The sequence below is a fragment of the Parus major genome, chromosome 2, assembly GCF_001522545.3.
Source record: "Parus major isolate Abel chromosome 2, Parus_major1.1, whole genome shotgun sequence".
NCBI classification, from domain to species: Eukaryota; Metazoa; Chordata; class Aves; order Passeriformes; family Paridae; genus Parus; species Parus major.
This window is the reverse complement of record NC_031769.1, coordinates 145,747,195-145,769,681: the sequence shown is the minus strand read 5'-3', so window position 1 is coordinate 145,769,681 and position 22,487 is coordinate 145,747,195. Positions and strand designations below refer to the sequence as shown.

At 41.1% G+C, this 22,487-nt stretch overlaps 1 protein-coding gene across 1 annotated transcript in view; it reads left to right on the top strand.

Annotated features, from left to right (window-relative positions):
• COL22A1 (collagen type XXII alpha 1 chain) overlaps nt 1–22,487 on the top strand; it is a 227,247-nt gene that overhangs the window by 94,651 nt on the left and 110,109 nt on the right. The window contains exons 11-15 of the mRNA XM_015620160.2: nt 2,022–2,075; nt 2,820–2,855; nt 17,183–17,236; nt 18,806–18,859; nt 20,140–20,193. Coding sequence (XP_015475646.1) covers nt 2,022–2,075; nt 2,820–2,855; nt 17,183–17,236; nt 18,806–18,859; nt 20,140–20,193 — 252 coding nt within the window. The remainder of the gene's footprint in view (nt 1–2,021; nt 2,076–2,819; nt 2,856–17,182; nt 17,237–18,805; nt 18,860–20,139; nt 20,194–22,487) is intronic.

Genomic DNA, 22,487 nt, shown 5'->3' with positions numbered 1-22,487 from the left:
AAGCACCTCTGCCTCAATCACCCATGCTGCCAAAGTGAGGGTAATGCATGGAGACACAGTTGATGTGTTTTGGAATGAGATACGGTGAAGGATGGTATTGGGAAAGAGCTAGGCAGGAAATAGCTGTGGCAGAACTGGCTAATATGTCTGAAGCTGGGTCCTATTGATAAATTTTGGATGCTAATGACAACCCAGTCTGATTTATTTTCCTCCCACAGTCCCTCTGCAGGCTGTGCTGTTTGCAGGCAGCCAGGATGGCTGGTTGGGGCACTGGGCTGATGATCAACAGGCTTCTTCTCTCTTCCAGCACTGCTATTGATCCAAGTGTAGAGAAAATCCTTTCTCTGTGAGATGTGTTTTTGTCCACAAAGCATTTACAATTCTTACCTGCCATTGTGAAGTTTGTGAAGTGCAGTGTATTAGACAAGCTCTAGCAGGATGTATCTTTTCCTCCAAATTAGAAAGGCTTTGTATTTTCAGTGCCTTAAAAGAGATGGTAGCATAAATTTTTTTATGAATTTTACCACAGCCTTATTAATTGAATGTGACATAATTTTTGCATATATGCTGCTTGCTCTGTGAATTTTCTGTCTTTTGGGAAAAAAAAAAAAAAAAGGTTAAAGAAAGAAACTTTCATATTTTCTGTGCTTTCAAAAGCATTTCTTCAGCTGGGGAAAAGAAAGCACCATCCTGGTAAATATTTTCAGTTCCTGGTGCTGCTAAGCACATTTTTTTGAGGGGACATAGGTCAGGATAAATTGGATAGAGATACAAAATTAAATCCTGCTGTGGTCCATGTGGGGAGATGTGGGGAGAGCAGGGGTCATCAGACTTATTGATGCTGGTACTGGAGGCTCCTGCTCCAGGTCTGAGACATTTGCAGCTTGATGTTAAGTCTGTAGTGAAGTCCACAGTGCCTGATTTCCCTACTAGCAAAAGACGATGGGAGGCACAAATAGATGAGCACATTGTAAGTGAGAGGTGGGAAGCTCAGCAGAGCACATTTTTGGTCTGTACATTTTGGGTGAGGATCAGGAAGGAGCTAGGCAGAGTGGTGTGGACACAGCCCTCTGCTCCCCAGCAGCTCCCAGTGCTGGAGGAATTGGAGAAACTGGTGGCAAAACAGCACATAGCCTTAAACTAGTCCAAGCAGTGCATATATCCTCTCGTTTTGAGACTGCAATGCAGTGTGTGAAAATAATTTATGGGAATTTTTTCTGCACTTGCTGGATTTGGCACCACTTTTAATTCTGTATCTGATAAATATTTATGAAATTTTGGATCTTTGATTCTTTATCCCTTTTACCCCTGTCCTTTCTAGGAGAAAAGTGAAGAAAAAGTTTTGCTTTGTTTTTGATTGACCATTTTTCCCCTCTATGTATGTCCTTTTCCAGTTTTAGTTTTTCTGACCATCATAAATTGTATCTTTCTAATTGTCTCTTTTCTGTGTTATTTTCCCTCTCTCCCACTGGAACAAGCAGGAAGAATGACTGTGTGTGCTACAATCTTGTGGGAGGGAAGAGAAAGGTTAACTGATACTGAGCATTTAGTGTGACTGAAAACAAGGGGTTTGGATTGCAAAAAGAAACAACAACAAAAAAATCAACCAAAAAAAACCCCAAACCTTTAAAATCCTGAAAAATCTTCAGATTATCTTTTGCATATTTTAAGCATGTACACTCTAGGTCTTCTGCAAAGCACCTTTCCAACTATTTCCTCTCTTAATAAAAAGTAAGAGCTTTTGAGGTACTTCACAGGAGAAAACTCTCTGCCTTGCCAAAGGCTTCTACCTGTATTTTCATATGAAAATAGAATAAAAAATCAATCTGAAATCTTGGATGTTTAAGATATGTAATTAGGTACACCCAGTCCTTAGGGCAGGAGCTGAAATCTTGGCTGTAGAGACTGGTGGAAACAAAAGTATCAATAATTTCACTCAAACCCTTGTTGCATCACTTTCCTTCTATGTCAAAGAAAGGAATTAATTAACTGTGTGATATTAACACATTTTCCATTTCAAGGGAGAAAGAGGCATCCCAGGACTTCCTGGACTCCGAGGAGAAAAAGGAGAGTCAGTAAGTAAGAAATACCCAATGATTTTGCTAAAGGAGATGAAAATGTAAGTAGTTGTTTCCTCCTTTATGGTGCAAACCTGCTCACAGTGTGCCCAGGTCAAAGCTGTTCCCTCTGCTGGACCTGAATCCCAGGAGGAACCTGGCACTCACTTGGAGAGGGGCAAATGGAAGTTTTGTCCCTGGGTACAGCTGATAAGTGCCTTAATATTGATCTTCTACTTAAATATGTCATTTGGATGCAGTTGATTACCACAGCTGCATGTCTGGGGGACAGTATGGGACAACTGAACACAAAGAAGATGCAAATCTCTCTTGACTTTTTACATTTGATGACCAAGATACAGCCTTCCCCAGCTGTAATTAATACAAATGCCAGGCTGAGTTTTTAGCCAAGAAAATCTTTAACCCTATGTAAAATTCATTCCAGTAAGTGTTGTTGGCAACTGTGCTGTTGGAATGCAACATCATGCTCTTCCATGAATAAAAAATAAGATGTTTTTTCTGGCTGCAGTAGGAGAATTTGGGATAAGTTTTCATTTTAATTTGTCACTGAATTATTATCAAGGAATTATGCCCAAAGAAAATTGCTTTCCTTATAGTAGTTGTGAAGTGACTTGTATGTCTACACATAAAGAGAGATAGATCTTGGATGCATAACAAGGAAAACATAAAATATGAATTTGCAGTGTTGTTCGATATCCTTGTTTTCAAATGTACATCTTCCCCTCTTTTTTTCATTTCTAGGGCAAAGCCTATGGCATAGGAGAAAAAGGAGAAAAGGTAAGATCTAATCCTTCACTGGTCCAACAAATGAGTTGCTTGCTGTTGCCTGCTGTAGTTCAGAGTTTGCTTTTGGTGTGCACAGGATACAGAAAATGTGGCACCACATTTTCTTTGTGGGGAACCTTTATGCCTCCTTCTACAGACGAGCTTTTGAGTATTCATTGCTTTTTCTCCTTCATGTTCTTTGAGTTTCTTTGTGCATTGGCTATGGCAAATCTGATCAGATTGAAATAATAATCTTTGCTTTGTGTAAGCAGCAGTGAGTTTGTGGAGGATAATTCACTAAAGAAATTGGCCAGAAGGATGAAAAACAGAAGAAAAGCATAATTTTGAGTTTATTGAAATTTTCAGTAGGATTAAATTTGGCTTATGAGAAATCTGTCATAATCTTTCTTCCAATTGGATCTTTTCATTAATAAACTGAATGAAAAAAGCTGGAATGTTTTTTTACTTCAAATATTAGGCAGGACAGAGTAATAAGACTTGGAAGTTAAAACTGAGGATATGGAATAACCACTGAAAATTTCTTTGTTATCTCTCTTGGAAAACTCTTTCAATGGTGATCAACAATGGGAAACAAGCAGCAGGACTGGATTAATTTGCATTTAGAAAGAAGGTGATTTCAGGGCAATTCTGGCTACAAACTTTCCATTCTGCACAAAAAAATGAGACTTGATGCCTGTACTTCAGAAGAGAATTAGCTCTTTCAGTCTGTAGCTCCATATCACACCTGGTTGAGGGTGTTTTCCTTATTTTCAAAATGAAATTTCAGGTTGCAAGGAAAAATGGAAAAAGATTGTCAGGCTAGGAGATGAACATATTAAGGAAGAAGTCATGGTTCATATTGAAAATGAGATTAAGAATCTGTTGAGATGTGTTTCAGGGAATGTGTAGCTACTCAATTGCTCAGAGAATTTCAAACAATATTGGATTGTGATCGTAAAGGAAGAATGCTGCACTAGAGAGAACATGGCATTTATACCCATTGCAGCTTCTCATTTGCTCTTTCTATGGTTATGATATATTGATTGTATATAGTGGTAATTCATCACGTGAAATTACAATCGAAATGCCAGTTGCTCATGGCAGGAAATATTATTGAGCCAGGCTAGAGACATGGGGGCCATAAAGAAGACATTTCTGCATTCATTTTCCTGCAGTCATCCCACTGACATACACTATTTAGCCTTTGAGACTCAGGATTCAGTCTTTGGAAACCAGATTGTGTTTGGCAGGTGGTGAGAGCCAACAGTGTGGTGGGAAACATGATCTTTATGGTATTAGTTGTGCTGTAGTTGAAGTAAGTTGTTTTCTTATGTTTTGAAATCTGCAGAAAGAATGTTAGAAAATATCATTCCATCTCTGTTATTTTCGTGCATAGACAAACAGGTTTGCAGGTCTGGAGATGGAAGAGTAGAGAGATGTCATAGCACATGCAGAACTTCTTCAGCTGGATTAGCCAAACAGCATTGAGTGCCCAAACAAACGTGTAGGCTTGGAGGATGATGAGTTTATGGTCAGCTTGTTGTGTTTATTTGGTACCTCTGCCACCTGAGGCAGATTGTTCTTATCTGTGGAGGGAGGGTTTATGGAACCCAGGGTGTTTGTGCCCCATGTGCACCCAATGGCTCAGTGTCAGTGCTGTTGCTGATGCAAAGATTTGTCAGCTATATGTTGCAGGCTTGATTAAAAAGAGAGCCTTGGGTTATAGAAGCATAAAATCATAGAAAGAATCCATATAGATCATCTAATTCAACTTCCTGCTCCTTCCAGGACTACTTAAACTAAACTGTGTAACTAAGAGCACAATCCAGATGCTTCTTGAGCTCTGACAGGCTCGGGACTGTGACCAAGTCCCTGCACAGTCTGTTCCAGTGCCCAAGAAGTAGCCACAACCACAGGGAGCAGGGCTGCAAGTGCCTGCAATGCCAGTTACCATCAAAGTAGAATAACCTATGGAATTAAAACATTCCCAGTGAGGAGAACACTTGGAAGGAGAGGATTCGTGTCTCCTTTGTTTGCCTGCTGTGCTGCAATGGCTGCATGAAAAGGAATTCTTTTTTCCCACTTTGGCTGTGAAAGCTTTGTTACCTTGATTTTTATGGGTATGAGCCAGTGCTGGAAAGCTGGATCAGAGATGCTGGACTTTACTAACAGCTGCCATCTGTGTGGTTGTTGCTGTGCATGTGCTGTGGCATCCTTTAAAAGGACGAGGCTCACATCCTAAATGTGGATGGAAAAAACTGGTCTCACCTTTGAAAAGACTGAGATGACAAGATTAAAATCACCCCATTATTGTAGTCTTGCTCTCCAGCTGTGCCAGTTCCAAACACCTGTCAGGCCACACTGTTGCCAAGTACTGTTTGTAGGGCATTTATGTGAGGTCTGAGGCATTTGTCAGAGGGAAAGTCCTGTGCTTTTCCAGAAGCACAGGAGAGGTACTGGCCTTGCTTCTTCAGGTCATCACCTTGGTTATATCACCAAGTTAAAGCCAAAAGGTTACTTGTATTAGCATATATAACATGTCAAGCACATCATTAGTGGTAAACCCCAAGATAATAGCAGCAAAAAACCTAATTGATGTTGGCATGAGGACTACTGTGACTTTTAAACCCAGGAAACTCATGTGATGGTTCAAGCAGCAGCCTGGCATGTTCTGCCAGGCCTAAATAGCTCAGAGTGATTGAGGATGATTTTTATGTACAGAAACATGCATATGCAGCCAAGTTATTGTGCACAGATATTAAAAAAGAAAACACCATAATGCATCTACAGGTGTCTTTGTAAACCACTCTCAAGTGGATTTCCTGGAGAGGTGTGATTCACCTATTGCCTCTCTGTATTGGATCTTAAATTTCCATTGTTGACTGGCATCTTTCAGCCCTTGGAGTTCTTAATCCCTTTCACATTAGATGTAGTCTGTCATATTTCTGCTCATAAATCTGTGTCCATTTACTGCGTGTTCATTCACTTTTGCAAGCGCTTCTGTTGTTGAACTGATTATTATACGTGGGTAAGTATCCAATTCTGTAACATCATCACCATGAAAGGGAATGCTTTAGCTTTATTCTGGAGGTTATTCAAGTGGCTGTCTGCTAAACCAGATGGCCTGATCCTGGAAGGGTTGTAACTCATCTTCAAATCTCTATTGATTCAAGAGGAGCAGGGGCAGAAGAGGAGTGAGGGCAGCAGGAGCAGCTGGAGAGCATTTTCGAGAATGATTCAAGCAAAACGGGGTTTCAGTAACTCGATCAAAGTCAGAGAATTCATGTCTGACAAGGGAGGCTCTGTAGAGCATGAGGTCTGCATTCCTGGGGCACAGCCATCCACATCATGAGCCAGCCCTCCATGTAAAATTTAACTGGGAGACTTTCAAAAACTTATGCCTTTGTCTTGCAAAGTACTGAGCATTATGCACTGGTGCTGAGACAGCTGTTTAGCACCCCAAAGGCCAAGAGCAGTGAAAAGGTTCTGCAGGCAGGAAGGTGCTTTACACAGGAAATGGGATGACTTTAGGGGGAATAAGATGCAAATCTGTCAAATTTTGAGTGGTATGGAGATATTAGTGGGAAATTATTTTTTACTCTTTCTTCTGTTGTAAAACTGAAGGGGAAGAAAACCAAGCTACCTGAAAGCAAGTTTAAAATTAACAAAATGAAGTTGCTTTTCATCCAGCAGGGATTGAAACACCTCTTTGCAGACTCTTCTGGAGGCTACAATTTTGTGTGCTTGAAAGAGTCCATATGAATTAATTACAGTAAACTCTAGTGGGTACAAAGACATTCTCTGCTTCAAGATGTCAGTGGAGCTCTGCAAACTGTGATTTGTGACAGAAGGGCAGGAGGTTTGCAAAGTCTGCCATGAGGAAAACGGAGGCAGATGGGCCAGGAGCTCACTGCACCTTTGTCTTGACTGCTTGTAGGTGTTCTTAGACTTTTGTACAACCCTTGAATATTCCCAACACCTTCATTGCCCAGAAAGGGACAGAAATTTCCATAGTTTGTTCAGGGTTTAGGCCGACACTATTCACATGTGTTGAAGAAGAGTAGGAACCATGAAAAAAGGTGTCATGAAACAAGTGGATCAAGTGATCACTACCATGATTTTTTCCCCCAGGAAACCAATTAGTCATAGGGAAAAAGTCTAACCATAAGCACCCATCTTTTGCAGAGATGGTGGATGAAGGTTTCATTATGTTTTGCACTGGGACTTCCCTCACTAATAAGTTTCCAAGAGTACCCAAGCTTTCCTTTTTGCTTTATCTGTTTCCCTTCACACTAATAATCACACAGGCAGCAATGAATATGAGAAACAACTTTAGTAGATTAAGTCAATATTCTCCTAGCAATTTTTTTTTTCATGGTAATGACTCTGATAAAAATGCAGGAGGATTATTATAGTATTTCTAAGGAGAATAAAATCTCTGAAGTGGCTTGGCTTATTAGAGATGCAGTGACTGCAAGGCCAGGCATAGAAAAGCAAAGCAAAGCAGGAAGATAATTCAGGCTTCAGGCTAGACTGTGGGACATCCAGACTTGGAATTTGGCTCTAATGACCTTGAGCAAAGCAGCTAGTCTTTGTTCCCCGGGAATTAAGCTGAAGAGCCTCCTTCTCTCCAGGCCTGTGTATCTTGTCTACTAGATCCTTCAAATAAAGGCTTTGCTTCCCCTTCCCTTCTCTTCCAAATTGGAGTTATTGCCATTTTTAGGGCATCTGGAAAAGCTGTGGAAATCTGCTCTGTTAGATACAGTGTCCCCACACTGAGCCCTGTGCTCTGTCTGCCCCAAGGCAGCTGAATACACAAAAAGCCTGACCTGAAAGCCCTGATGCATTTTTACCCCTGTGCTGTGCTGTCAGCAGGACTTACCAAATTAGCACAAGCACTGTGCCTTTAGATCAGGGCTGGCCAGCATCCAGCAACTTGGGACACAAGAAAAAGTGCCACAAAAAGTGCTACAGGCATAGCTGGAGTCTGCTGTTGGAGGCTGCTTCGATGGAGAAAGAGAGCTTCATCTGTGTATTTCTGAGGGATGCATTTTGGGACCAGGAGGATGGTGTGTGTGATTTGCTGGCAGGTAAGGCTCACACTGGCAGGGAAGGCTCAGGCTGGCAGTGCTTTAAACCCAAGGGCCAGAGGTGAAAGCTTGAAAACAACAGCTTCAGAACAGAGGGGGAGCAACCAACTTGAACATCTAACAGCAGGATGTGTTCTCTCAGCTCTTAAATGATGTGGGGCCTGAGCTTACATGAACCAAGAAATAGTCCTTATTCCTGCTACTTCCAAATAAAACTAATTATCAGTTCAAGAGATATGTGTGTTCTTTCATTGCTGGAATGGTGAGCCCAGTGCAGGGAAGATGCTCCAGTGAGGTTACAGACCTTGCTTGGGCTGCTGTGGTGTTCAGGTAGTGTCACCAAATCCCCAAACTCACAAATGCCACCCAGTTTACCCCAGACTGGTGAGCTGAAGGGTTTCTCCAGAGAGGCTAAGGCAGAAGAAGGCTGCAGAAGCCTTGGTGCATCAGCATCCCTGCTGGCTCCTTCAGTGAGCACATCTTGAGAGTAACGAAATGGGAAAACATCTCCAAGTTTAGAGATAATACTGAGTTGAAATTTGAAGACAAAATAAAACCCCAATGCCCTGTAACTAATGTTCCTTGGGGACAAGTGGCAATGGAAATGTTGCCTCCTCAGGGTTGTATGCTCAGGTGTTCTTATTTGACTGCAGAATAAAAGCTAATATGACTAAAACTGACCTGGTAATTCAAAGTGAAAGTACAGTCTGCAGGGTTTTTATATATAAATGTTTTGGGTTTGTTTTTGATATGTTTTTGGTTTTTTTTGGTCTGGAACAAGTCTTTGGCTCAGGAACTATTCTTAGCTACTGAGAGCTGGTTAAAAGCACTTAACCTTTTAGTCCAGCACTTAAACATCTGTATAATAATCCCTCATCAGGCTGTCATGAAGTTCACTGGAGTTGTTCATATCTGTGATTTATTCTCAGAATCCTCATATTAAAAAGTAAGTTCTAGAAATGTTACTATCTGCCTTACTCAGTATGTTTTGAATCCTCTTGTGTATGTGGCCAATTTTGGTCTGCATGCTGAGTATTTTTGTGTCCCCTTAACTGTAGTTAAAGCACATTCTGCAGAGCTAAATAACCATGGTTTGATGGAGTTCTTTTTCTCAACCATAATTAGAGGGTTTTAGATAAATTCTGTGGGTTTCTGTGACCCAGAATAACAGCTGCAGATTGCATTAAACAACTGAAAGTCAGCTCACATACTTATTGTGATTGTGACAGCTTAATTCTCAGCAGTGTAAGAGTGTTAGTAACTTGGTTCTTTTTTTTTTTTTTTTTTTCCCCTTACATAAACTTAGAAAACATGTATTTCTTTTCAGCATTGCCCCTTGGCTGGCAGGTACAGTGCTGGTATGCAATGACATCTACTGGCAGCCAGAAGTTTGCAAAGTCTCCAGCACTTGTTTCTTTAAAGGATTTCTCTGCCAAGATCCACTGGCAGTGAGGAAAGGAAGCATGCAAGAGAGATTTGTTTCTTCTGAAAATAAATTCGAATGGGGGGTGGGAAAATAACACATTATCTTGATTCTGTAACTGATAAATCTTGTTGGAATGTGGGATGCTCCTGAGAGTGATATTGCAGTGGATGGGTATGGATTGTCTGCCTGTTAGGTGGGAAATAAACCAGCTTTCCCAGCAGTTTGGAGAACACCCTCTGACATGCAGCTCCTCACCTCAGGAATCACAGAGAGCTGAAGCATTACACAGAGTTGCTATCACTGGCCCATCAAAGGAATCCTAAGCATTGCCTGTCGTTCTCCCTGCTGGTTGATCTCTCTAGTTAAGCAGATGGGTTTTCCCCTTTTCACTGGTGAAAGCTGTTGCTGTTCTTGGTTTTGTGATGGCTCAGCAGGTGCAGATACCTTGTTCATGGGCTCCCTGAAGGGGCAGGTAAGGGCAGCTGAGACAGGGCAGCACTGGATTTTATGCTGTTCTTGACTTGCTCAAGTGCAACTCTGGACACCTTTAGTTTCCTGTTCTGGGTCTCTCACCCTTTTTCTTAAGCACCACCTCAAGATTTTGTGTCTCCTAAAGCCCACAAGGCCTTCTGTCCCTGACATTGACAGGAAGATGGTGTTTTGGGTCTCAGACCCTGCTGAGTAATAAATGTACACTTAGTACTAAGTGTCAAATGAGGCAAATGTGAGGTTTTTCTCATGACAGAAGTTTGCTTTTCTGCTGAAACAGTGTGTGGAGCCTTAGTGGTTGTTATTTCAAGGATATCTGATACATTTGGAATTGGGAGTAGGTCTGGGTCTCTGGAGACTGTTCTTTTTGCTGTCCTTGTCACTGTCTCTGCTGTCTCTGAAGAAGTTCTTGACCAGAGCTTTTCCCCTTCCTGTACCTCAGTGTCCAAGTAAAATGGGAAGAAAGATCATGACCTTTGTCATAATCTCTGAGGTGAAAAATTCCTAGGGAGCAGCACCACTTAATAAATAAATAAATAGCATAAAATCTTAGAATAGTTTGGGCTGGAAGGGACTTTAAAGATCATCTAGTTCCAACCCCTGTGTCTGGCTGGATCAAAGAGATTTATAGCTTTGGCAATGACTTGACTGAGCAGCCTCAGGTGTGTTTGGCAATGAACAGCAGCTGCATCACTGCAAGTTATAAGCAGGTGGTGATAAGACTTTAGTCAGATGTTCTCTTCATTCTGGGTGTGACATTTAAAGAGAGGTGTGGAGAGATGTTGCTCTTGCAAAGAGCCATGAGAAGAATGATCAGTGATTTGGCTAATTTATGCATCAGGGAGAGATTTAAAAAGAAGGGACTCCTCAAGGAGGAGAGGAATCATGGACTAGACAATGGAGTTAATCCTGAAGAAAAGCTTTGCACATATTTCAGGGAGGCACCAGAAGGTAGACCAAGACGTGAATGTGGAATATCAGTAGCAGAATATGGTTAAGAGCGGTTCAACACCAGAGTTTGGAGTACTCTGACACGTTGCTCCTCTGCCCTAATGAGCTCTTCTTGGAGCTACTGAAATTGTTGAGGGGTGTGTGAGATCTGAAGCATCAGAAACTTCCTAGAACCAGAGCAAATGGAATTTATAGATTATTCTTGCAAGAAAAAGTATCAACCAATCATCAACAAGACCAGAACCTTTTTCTGTGTACTTTTTATAGATGTAAGGACTTTAATTCATCAATGCCATGCTACATGACTGGAACATTTTTCTGTTTAAATGAACACTTCCCTCTGGTACTTGGCAAGCTGTTTGTCTGGTCCTGAGTAATGTCAGCTGCTGGCAAGGAGCATCAATTTGTGCTTCAAGGCAAAGAAGTTTCTGGAGCAAAGTTATGTTTTTCATATTTTAAGGTTTCTAAGATATGTGTCTTTAATTGAAGACCTTCTTGCCCCAACCATGCAAATGAGAAAAAGTGAACTTTTGGGATCTATTAGTCCTACTGTTCTAACAGGCAGATAATCTATTAGTCCTACTTCTGCAAACCCAACACATTGTAGTCTAGTATGTTTGCAGCCTCATGCAGTGGGATTATAGTACTGATTGTTTCCAATTATATTTTACCTCCTATTCATTATGTTCAATCATAAATAGCTCTGCAAACTCTTGACTATTTCTTAATTTGAATATTTCAACAATTGATATAGCAACTCCAGCTGTTGAACAGGAATATTTCAAATGGAAGAGCTCCCTCTTGTACTCCCCTGTGCTCCTCTCTGCTGCAGAGGTGCTTTTTTTGGTTACATTCTCCACTGATCAGCCTGGGTTGGAGATGAAGCAGAAGTTGAGGAGTTGTCAGGGATGTCTGACCACCCCAGTCTCTCAGCAATCAGTACTTAGGGAGGGAAGGAGTGTCAAGGTGGGGAAGCAGATAATGTGAAGCTGATGGGCAGGATTCCGAGCACCAGTGACAACTTTGAAGTCTTTAGGATGTTTCTGTGTTATTCTGTACTCTACACTGACCTTGATTACTGTAAAGCTGTGCCACATAAGTGAGCTCTGGTGCATCTTCTCTTCTGCAGTACCAAATCACCTTATAGGTGACCATGTGTCGAATTAGTTACAACCCAGCTGTTGCTTTACCTATTTTTATGAAAATTTGGAGTATCAGGTTTCTTGAGAGAAAGCTCTCTGTTGGAATCTGAAAAATGGGGCATCTGCTCTCTCCAGAAGAACTGTGCTCATAAAATGGAGGGTCAAAAGGACCCTTCTGGTCTCATGGGGCAGCGGGGTGGGGGTCAATGACATTCAAGATAAGATTCAAGGGTTTAGAGAGCTTTTGAAAACCAATATCTCCTGGGAAAGTACCTCTGGGGGACAATTGATTTCTATGTAATGAATTAAATAAAATCTTTCATATGTTTGAAATTCAAAAACCCCCAATAGTTATTATTTAAACAGTTGTTTGCACTGGTCTGGATTTCCTGATAGTCCTGCAGAACCTATGACTTCCACTGACCTCTGTGTATCATGTCCATGTTACCATTCTGCTTATTAAATCAGAATATAATACAGAGACCCAAAAGAGAAGATTTTCTTCATTTCTTTCTTCTTCTTTACTGCAGCAAAGTCCAAGTTGAGATGAATGTCTTATTTTATGTTGAAGCATAAGATTAGGCCAGCTTTGGTGTCAAATTTGCCAATATATTAATAGGGCTTTAGCATCATTAGGCTAATAGAATCCTGCATCTGGGAACTGGAGAATGGCAGTCATGTCTGGTCAGCAGCTTTTGAAAATGGAGATAGGTGACATATATCCACTGCAGCTCTGCTTCTCAGATGATCTGCAATTCCTGGTTTTTAATGAAACCCTGGTCTTTCCCCTGCCTCTCTAAGAAAAAAACCACAAAACCCCCCCAAAAAAACCCAGAAAACCTCCACCTTAAAATTTAAAGTATATTTCAATAAAACATTTATTATTTCATTGGTTGATTCCATTGAATGGAGAAACCCTGAAAATAAAGATATTGCATTCTACCAGGCTATGAGGTGTCTTGGAAGTGTTCTAAGACATTTGAACCTGAAGACCCCACTTAACATCTCTTCTGTCCTCCTCCTTCATGTGACTCATCAAACACTGATAACAATTCCGTGTGTAACCATGGATCAGCAGTAGGACAGCTGCCCACCATCTTCTCATTTATCCTGCATGAACATCAAGCTGCCAAGTTAGATGCAGGCCAAAGAGCCAGGAGAAATAATAAATTTATTAAGGCATTGACCTGGTTCCCATGAAATCTGGAGTGAGTTTCTCTCTTTGCCCCAGACTCTGGGACCTTTTGTCTGTCCTCTGTATTGTTGTAGCTCCGACTGATTGCCCTCAGGAGGTGACAGCAATATTACAGTACTGCTGTAGCCCCCTTCTCATTTCACAGTGTTGCTGTGAAGTTAATTAACAAAGGAGAGAGGGGGGTGTTAATGGTGAAGTGCCACCACTCCACAGTTCAATTTTACTTCTGTTTCCATTTCATCTCATCCAATTGTTCTGTTTCTCTTCAATTCTTGCTATTTTGTCTCCTGCTTTGGCTCTAGACGCCCCAGTCTGTGCAGCTGCCAACATGCTGAGTGTGTGATTCATGGGGTTCTGCTTGGCAGATTTTTTACAGGTCTCCCAGTAACACCTCCATTGACATTGTGTGACAGGGTTAGAAATTTTAATTTCATACCAGGATTAGAAAATTGGCACTTTTGTGTGAGATGTAGACCAGTTTGGAAGATAAAATAAATAAAATGCATAGAATTGACCTTAGAGTGATTTGTCTTCTTTTGTCTGGTCTGTATGCTGAAGGAAGAGACCAGTGATTTACTTGAATTTGACAGGGAAATGAGAATCTAACCATGTGTTTTGGAGACTTTTCCCCTTTTTTTGTTTTTTTTTTGTTTAGTTTGCTCTATTTTCATTAACATAGGCCACAACCCAGAGTTTCAAATAAAATGTGTGATTATAGGCCACAGCTGTTCTCAAGTTAGAAGAAATATTTGTAAACTTGGCAGCTGCTTGAGGAGCTGCAAATGGAGGAAAGAAAAACATTTAAATTTGAGTGGATTGCTTAAAAACATCACTGAGGAATTTTTCCTTTATGTGCTTCTGATGTCTCTTAGGATCAGTTAATTCTGAATTGTTCTGTCTCTACATCTCTCCTTAAACCTGCAGATTCCTTCCTTCTCTGTTTTAGGTCTTTCAGAAAAAAAAAAAAGTTATGAGGTTGGCTATGGCAAAATCTGTGCACTAGTTTTTCCCACTATGATGAAATATATCATCTAGCAATTGAGGTTATTTTTTTTCCTGTAATTTCATTATCTCCACTCAGACATAGCAGGACCTACATAGGATGTTGCACTGGTTTTGGCTGGGATGGAGTTAATTTTCTTCCCAGTGGCTGGTGTGGGGCTGTGTTTTGGATTTGTGCTGATAATACAGAGATGTTTTTGTTATTGCTGAGCACGGCCTACACAGAGCCAAGGCCTTTTCTGCTTTCTGTACAGCCACACTGGGGAGGAAATTGGGGGTGTGGGGAAGGCTGGGAAGAGACACAGCCAGAACAGGTGACCCAAACTGACCAAAGGGATATCCCAGACCACATGACATCATGCTCATATAAACTCATCATATATAAAGTGAGGGGAGGAAGGGGGGAACATTTGCAGTGATGGTGTTTGTCTTCCCAAGTAACCATTACTGTGATGGGGCCCTGCTCTCCTGGAGCTGGCAGAACACCTGCCTGCCCATGGGAAGCAGAGAATTAATTCCTTGCCTTCTTTTGCTTCTGGCCACAGCTTTTGCTTTCCCTATTAATCAGTCTTTATCTCCACCCATGAGTTTTCCAGCTTTTACTCTTCTGATTCTCTCCCTGATCCTGCTGGTGGGGGAGATGAGAAAGTGACTGCTGGCTGGGGTTTCACCATGGCAAATGTGGATATAATTTGGTCACAGACCAAAAACATATGTTATTCCATAAACTGTGGGGTGGTGGGGCTCACTGTAACCCAAGTGAGGTGAAGTTTTGCACAACCTACAACAAATTAAGGTACATGTGCATGTGGTGAGTATGGAGGGATCACTGATCTGGAGCTGGCATGGTCTGGTAAATCCACAGGATGCTGATGTACCAGGAAGAAACCCTTCCTCAAATATAGAAATGGCATAATTCTGCTGATGTACACAAACTAACAAAGAAACCTCTCTGGGTGTGTCTGTCCTTACCCAGATCACCTATATTTTTTTTTCCTTTTTTTTGAAGCTGAGAGGAGTATTTTTATTCTTCATCACCCCAATATTCTGTCTGCAGCAGCTGAGATTCACCTGTGCTTTGTAGTTCCTCATGATGTGGCATTTCCTTTGGTCCACTGAGTCTGGACAACCCATGTGGCCATGTGAGCCCTGCTCTGAGAGCCCCTGGAAGAACAGAAGTTGTGGTTACCCCTTGCTTAGTATCCATTGTGTTGCTCTGAATGCTTCCATTTAAAAGCAAATACAAAGAAATTCAAGATTCTCTCCTTTTTACTGAATTCTGGTTAAACTTTTTGCTCTCAGTATGGCTCAGAAAACCCTCCTAATTTTCTTGCAGAATTGTTATCAATTCTTTGAGGAATGAAGGATGGAGTTTTCAGAGTGACTTTTCTAGTGCTGTATCCTCAGAGCTTGCAGTGTTTCATTTTTTAAAAACTTTCTAAGCCAAGTTTATTTGTAACTGCAAATGGTGTATTTGTAACTGCAAAATACCTCACAGGTATCACTACCTGCACATTCAAGTTTTTCTTGGACTGAGTAAATAGATGGACTTGACCTAGGAGGTCTTTCCCACCTTTAATGATTTTACTGGAAGTCAGCAGGAGGGGCAGAAGTAGGAGCTCTTCCCACCAAGGGTTGTTAAACCTTTCTCTAGAGTCCAGGTTCTGTGCAATTTTCTCCTTGGACAAAAACTGGAAAAGCTGGTGGATACTCTCCTGTCCTGCATGAATATTTCTGTAAGCACTGTGCTTCAAACTTACTGACTGCTCCCAGGATTAATTTGTTCAGGTTTGCCAAGCAGTTGCTATTTCATGACAGAAAAAAAAAAAAGTAAAAATAATAAAAAAGGCAAGAGAAGAAGCTAATTAACTGGACCTTATGCAAACTCCTCTTGCTTTGCATAGGAAAGACACAAATTGTTCTCCTACCTGTGTGACATACTTTGCCATGGAACAGCAGTTCCTTCAAGTTATATTGACCTCTTAGAGCAAATGATTTCCTCAAAAATCACGTTTGCTATTTGATGGGTTTTCTATCTCATTAGAGAACCATTCAAATATAGCAGAGCTGATTTTTACCACCAGCTGCATTGCAAATTCTGGAGTGCTTCGTGAAGGTTCAGTTAGCAAGAAATGTGATTATAAAGGTAAAGACTTTAATTTGCATATACAGGACAGATACTTTTCATATTTTATCTTTTGTTTACCTTTAAATACCAAATAAATAAATAAATAAGGCTGGATTTTGATGCTGTCTGTTGTCAGAGTAGGGAACCTTGCCCTAGAAATAAATCCATCTAAGTCTGCTAGACTACAGTTACAGAAAAAAAGTCACAAATAAGATTGCATGTGGTAGAATTTGGCCTGAATTTATCTACATATTTAGGTGGTCCTTGTGTATATGCATACAACTTGGAAACATATGCATCAACTTTTTAGCCAATTTAATGCTATTGCAAAAAGGATTTTTTCTGTGCTAGTGAGTTTTTTACAAAAGCAGATGGGGGAAAAGATCCCAGTCTTTTGTCCTAATGAGAGTAGCTAGAGGGAAAAAGAAAACACCACATTTGAATTTTCCCAAAATTTTCCATGTCAGTTTCCATGCCATTTATTTTAAAAAAAATTAAAAATATCCATGCATTTGGGAACTTGACATAGTAGTAAGTTGGCCATACCAAACTTCAAGTTCTTATGCCTTGGAATATGGCAAGAGGAGACTTTCTCAGGGAGGTGTTCCTATGCTTCAAACACTTTTTTTTTAACAAGGGTAGGTCTCTAATCTTCTTCTTAGAAAACTTCTGTTGTGGATGGTAATTACAAAAAGGAAGGGAAGGAATGCACTGGAATGGAAAACTGAAAGCTAATCTGTTCAAATATGAGCAAGTTACAGGTGCTCAGACAATGCTGAGCACAGCATTGTTACAGTGAGGGTGAAAATCTGGACTCAGCTCTCAAGAGGTGACAAGTGCACTCTCTAAAGTACACAGATATACCACAGAATGATATGGCATTTGATATGAGGTATTTTTTCCATTGGTATTGTAGGGTGAAGAAGGCTTTCCTGGCTTTCCTGGACTGAAAGGGGATAAAGGAGAAAAAGTAAGTACAAGTCTTTATTAATTATACTCTGAAAAGTTTAAGAGTTTATAAAGCTGTTGTGGAAGTCTAATGAAAACTGACCCTCCTCTAAGTATTTTGTTTTATCTCTGTATTATATTTTGTTTCATTTTGTGTAAGCAAGGTGCTCAGAAAAGGAGATTGTGATGTTGTGCTGTCTTTCATCAAAGTGCAGCTCAAAGTTTTTAAACCTATTGATGATGCTCAGCCACATTTGACAAATGTGTGGAGAGCTCAAAGGCATGAGATTTGACTAAACTTTGTAAAACTCCAAAATACACAAATGTAATAGAACAGGAACTCAGTGCTAATGCACACAGAAACAGAGGCTCTTCAGTATGAGACACAGAAAGCCAAAGATTGCTATGCCTTTACTTGCACGGAACATAAATAACTTTTGGACCGTGGTGGCTTTTAGCTGCTTACAGTGTCATCATCTTAAAAAAAAACCCAAAAATTAAATCCAGTACTGAGCTAATTTTGTAGACTAGTATTTACTTTGGACACATTTGTTGGAAATCCCTTAATCAAACCCTCATTTGCAGGAGGAATTTTAGGAATTTAAACTTTTCCCACCTCTTATAAAATAGCAAATGCTCCAGATCACAAGGTAAGATGCCCTTCCAAGTAACACACAACAAACCAGCCCTGTACAATCACATCCTACAGTGGCAGTTTGCAGTGCCTGTGTCTGTTTCTCACTTGAGCCTTTTTTTATAACAAGCCTAAGACAAAACGGCTGCAGTGCCTTTCACTTCTAAGTGAAAACACCAAGCCAGTTCCTCATTGTGTGTTGACTTGCCTGTTGTTTGTTCCACTCTCCAATCGTTATTTAAATTGACAGCTGCAGGCAGCAAACTTGCTTTTTCTCCACATTTGCTGCCATTCCTGTTAGGTGGGGAGATACCAATCTCAGCATATTTAGTTCCATTCATCCTGGTGGCAGAGGAAAATTTTAAATGGTAAAATTTTGAATTTAAGTGGTGTTTGGCTTTCTGTTTCTTTGTTTTCTACACCTTTGCATATTCACAGTTCTGGGACTCACTTCCCAGTGACCAGGGTAATTCCTGAGGACTGTTTGAATATATCAAGGCTTCCTTTCTGTGTGCTTTTAGGCTTACTGCTTATGTATATTATAGCTTTGCCTAGAGGCTTCTGAGCTTTGGGATGGATGCTGTATAATCAAGGAGGAAAAAAAAACTAAAAATTCAATTTTTGAGACAATGGAATAGTGAAGAGAGAAGCTAAGAGAAGATGATGTGATAACATTAAGATGACTCAGTTGTTATGTGTGTAATTAGCTCTAGAGCTTCTATATTAATTTATTCTTAAATGAGTTAAGTGGACGAGAGTGCCTAACTCCTCATTAGCAGCTCATCAATCATCCCTAGTGTGTTAATGTCAGCAGCAACTCCTCCAGAAACTGTAAATAATAAATGTTTATGTTGAAATATTTCTCATTTCTTATTCTTCTCTAGATGCTCTGCTCGTGTCACCGCACTTGCAGCAGGTGTTAATGCTGTGCTGATGATAATTCTCTTGTTGTTACAGGGATCCCTGGGCTCCCCTGGCCCCCCTGGGAGGGATGGAGCAAAAGGAGAAGCCGTAAGCCTTTTTTTTCCTCCCATGTAATCCTGTTTTTCTGTGTGAGGCAGGCAGTGGGAATCAATCTCCCTTGAGTGGAACATGTCTGAGGAGTTTGTGTGGTCGTTTTAGAAGCAGCAGAAACAAATGGCAGGAGGTTAGTAGCCTCAAAACTCTCCCTCGTGTCTGCAGCCAAGGCAGGTGTCCTATGGATTAACCATGGCTGGAGGCTCCAGGGCAGCTCTGTTATCATTCATTAAGGAGGGAGAGGGAGCAGCCTGGGGTTTGGGACCTGCCAGTGACTAGCTGCAGCTGCAGAGCCTGGCCACTTCTATTATGGCTGGCAAGGAGTCCTTGGCTAGTAGAGACAGCAAAGGTGCAAGGGACTGTCTTATGTTTCCTCAGCAGACATGGGCTAGAGAAATTGGAGTCTTGGTCACAGAAGAAAAGATCTCAACTCCTCTGGTGCACTGATAAAAACTAAGAGAAGAGGAGGAGGGCATGGTTAGTTCAAGGAAGGATGCAGTGTACCAAATACTGCCTGTAAGAGGAACTGCAGTTGAAAAACAAAACCACAACTATGTTTTCCAGTATCTCATAGAATTGAGTTTTACAGCCTTACATCTTCTCCCCTGCTTGATCACTATTCCTTAAAAACATCTTCAACCTGATGTTGAACCTTCACCATGTCATTCACTGTCCCTTTGTGGCAGTCCCTTGGTGGCAATTGAAGGAGTTTGGGAAGGGATTCTCTGGAAGGCAGGTATACACAAAGGCAGTGACACACACTAAAAAAGATCTTTGCCTTACATCCTGTTTATTTGTTCCACAATTGTCCTACTTTGGAAAAACAGTGACAATTTTTCGATATTGGTTCCAGAACTGATGCAACTTCATCACATCACACATGGCATGGGATTGGACAGTGTTGTACTTGCAGAATTCCTTATAGGATGTGTTCATACACTGCAAGGTGACAATTCAAGAAAAAATGCATTATGCTGACTCCAAGGAATCCATCTTTGCATGCTGTACTCAGTGCAAGCTCTTCACAACTTAGGGGACTCATTTTTTACTGGTTGGTTGTGTTTTGAGAGGAGATGGAGACCTGCTTCACTTTTTGTTTTCCTTCTTTCTGCTTTCATTTTTGTGAGGAAGACACATTGTAAACTTTCAGATCTCTGTATAATGGCACTCAGGACTGTCAATATTCCTAACTGCCTGTACTGACTATTTTGAGCTATCCTAGCCTTTATATATAGAAGATTTGTGTTTACCAGCAATATTTCTGTTGCTTGCAGGGTGAACCAGGACAGCCAGGAGTATTTGGATTGCCTGGGCCAGCAGGTCCAAAGGTAAGCTTTCCATTTCTTGTTTACATGGGCAGGCATATTTTTTTCACTGACATTTTATGTTTACATAGTTTGAATTATTCCTTGTTCATGACATTTGATACTCTCACTGGTGAATGAAAAAATTCAAAATGCTCATTTTCATCAGGGGTCTGCTAAGATATCAGCAATTATGCAAAGTGTGTGAAAAGAAGAAATAAGTTTTGTTCAATCAACAGCATAGTAGGAGAAGGTGGAGAAAACATATTTTGGGGCACATAAGCCTTTGTGTCATGTCTTCAGTAGCTTTCCCAACTTTCACTAAGATGCAGATGAAAACTATTATCCCTACTCTTTAACTTGAAAAAAAGATCATGTAGAGATCCTATCCTGAATGTTTCTGCCTATTTTGGGAGCTCCAGTTTTGCACCAGTGAATAGTGCCTGAGTGATAGAGAACTTGAGCCAGTGCTTATATCACTGGGTTTGCTTCAAACAAGGTGCTTCTGAATGCAGATCTGGTGAGACTTAGCTGAGCATCAGAAATGAGAATTTTGAAGCAGCAATTCTTTAACCTCCTTTCAAAGTGTCAGCTTTCCCTGCCTCGTTCTGTGGTTATTGAGGGGATAAATACCCCTCAGGTGGTTTCAGCCTTGTTGTTATAACACAAAAAGTAGATGGTGCATTGTGACAAAGATGTTTTTAAGGGTATCACGCACAGCAAGTTCAGCTCATCCTGTGAAAGGTGCTGCAAGGACAACATTGATGTCCTTGATTGCCTGAATTAACTTCACTCAGTTCTGTTCCTGTACAAGCCAAGGCCTTTGAATATCTCATCTTTCTGGAAGAGCCATTTCTAGTCACCTAAATCTCACACCGAGTTCTCTGAGGCCATTATCCTTAAATAGGAGTTAAGTACCTCAGCACCTTTCCAGATGCAGCCTGTGACTGTCACTTGGCTCTGTCTGAGAGGACTTGATGAAGCAAGTCATACCCAGGTCCTCTGTGTTCCTCAGCTATGCAGAGCCCTGTCTCCAAAATGTCCCTGTGTTTTTGCCTAGAGGGAAAGTCACCCTTTCCCAAAGTCCCACCAGGAGGGTATCAGAACTCACAAGGAGTTTGTAGATTAGCAGAAATACCTGGCAGCCATCCCAGGGTTCTTTGTGGAAACCATATTGGCTTCAGCAGGGGATAAATGACACGCAAAGCAGGGCTGGGCCAAGCTGAGTGGAGGCACACTGAATATCTTGCCCTTCAGTGGGATTTGGATCTTGGATGAAATGAACTAAATTTATCACTCAAAAATGTTTTTAGCTGCATCTCTACTATCAAGTAAATAAATACATATTTTCTCTCTGTCCTGCATGTCTCATGTAGTGGAGTTACAAACCAGCAGGCTATGTGATGCTCTATGTGGTATGAGCTTCCCCACACTTGCTTTGCAAAGACTTTACAAACCAATCTAAACTGAGGCACCTACATCTTCCTCAAGATGGACTTGATCCTGCTCCCTATTTCCCACCAGGTTCTTCAGGAATGTTCAATTCAGCCAATTACTGAGGCAGTGCTGAATAGAAGGAGTTGAGATCTTCAGGGCAGGTGGGGCTGGACCTAAAGACATCTGACTGGACAGTGCCAGGTGCTCTCAGGGAAGACATGAGCTTGGCCAACCCCAGCCTCTCATAGTGCCTAAATATAAAATTATTGTGTGTTTTCACAGTGACTTTCAGATACCTCAATGTGTGCATTGGCTGTGTACAGTGTCCTTGAGCTGGATTCTGGCCTGAGCTATTTTAAGAAATAACCCTGACTTGCTGACAGGGCTTTAAAATCTGAAATATGAATCCACACTCCTTTAGACCTCAGTGTAAAGCCTGAGAACCTGGTCAACATGCAGCAAGTTGTATAAGGATGGGTGGAGCTGGCAATTACAGAGGTCACATCTCCAATTACTGGTGTAATGATTATTTAAGGGGTTTTTGCCAGATCAGTTATTTTTGTCATCAGCATCAATACAGCAGCTCTGGACTTTGCCCCAGGCTCCATGGAGAGCAACCTTGCAGTTTCTGTGATTGGTTGGGTTGTGATCCTTCCTGTCTCAATCCATCTTCATTAGCATTGAGCCAGGCAAGCCCAGTGTGTGCTCAGCAATGATACCTGTGCCCCAGGAAATTCAGCCCCTTGTTTATCTCCTTGGCTGAGGAGCCTTTTGCTTTAGTGGGAATTGCCAGCACTTTCTTTTAAGAAGTTGTCTTGTACTTTTTAACTGTGTGAAGTTTCCAGTAGCACAGATAAGAGAACTCCAGACTTCTGGTAATG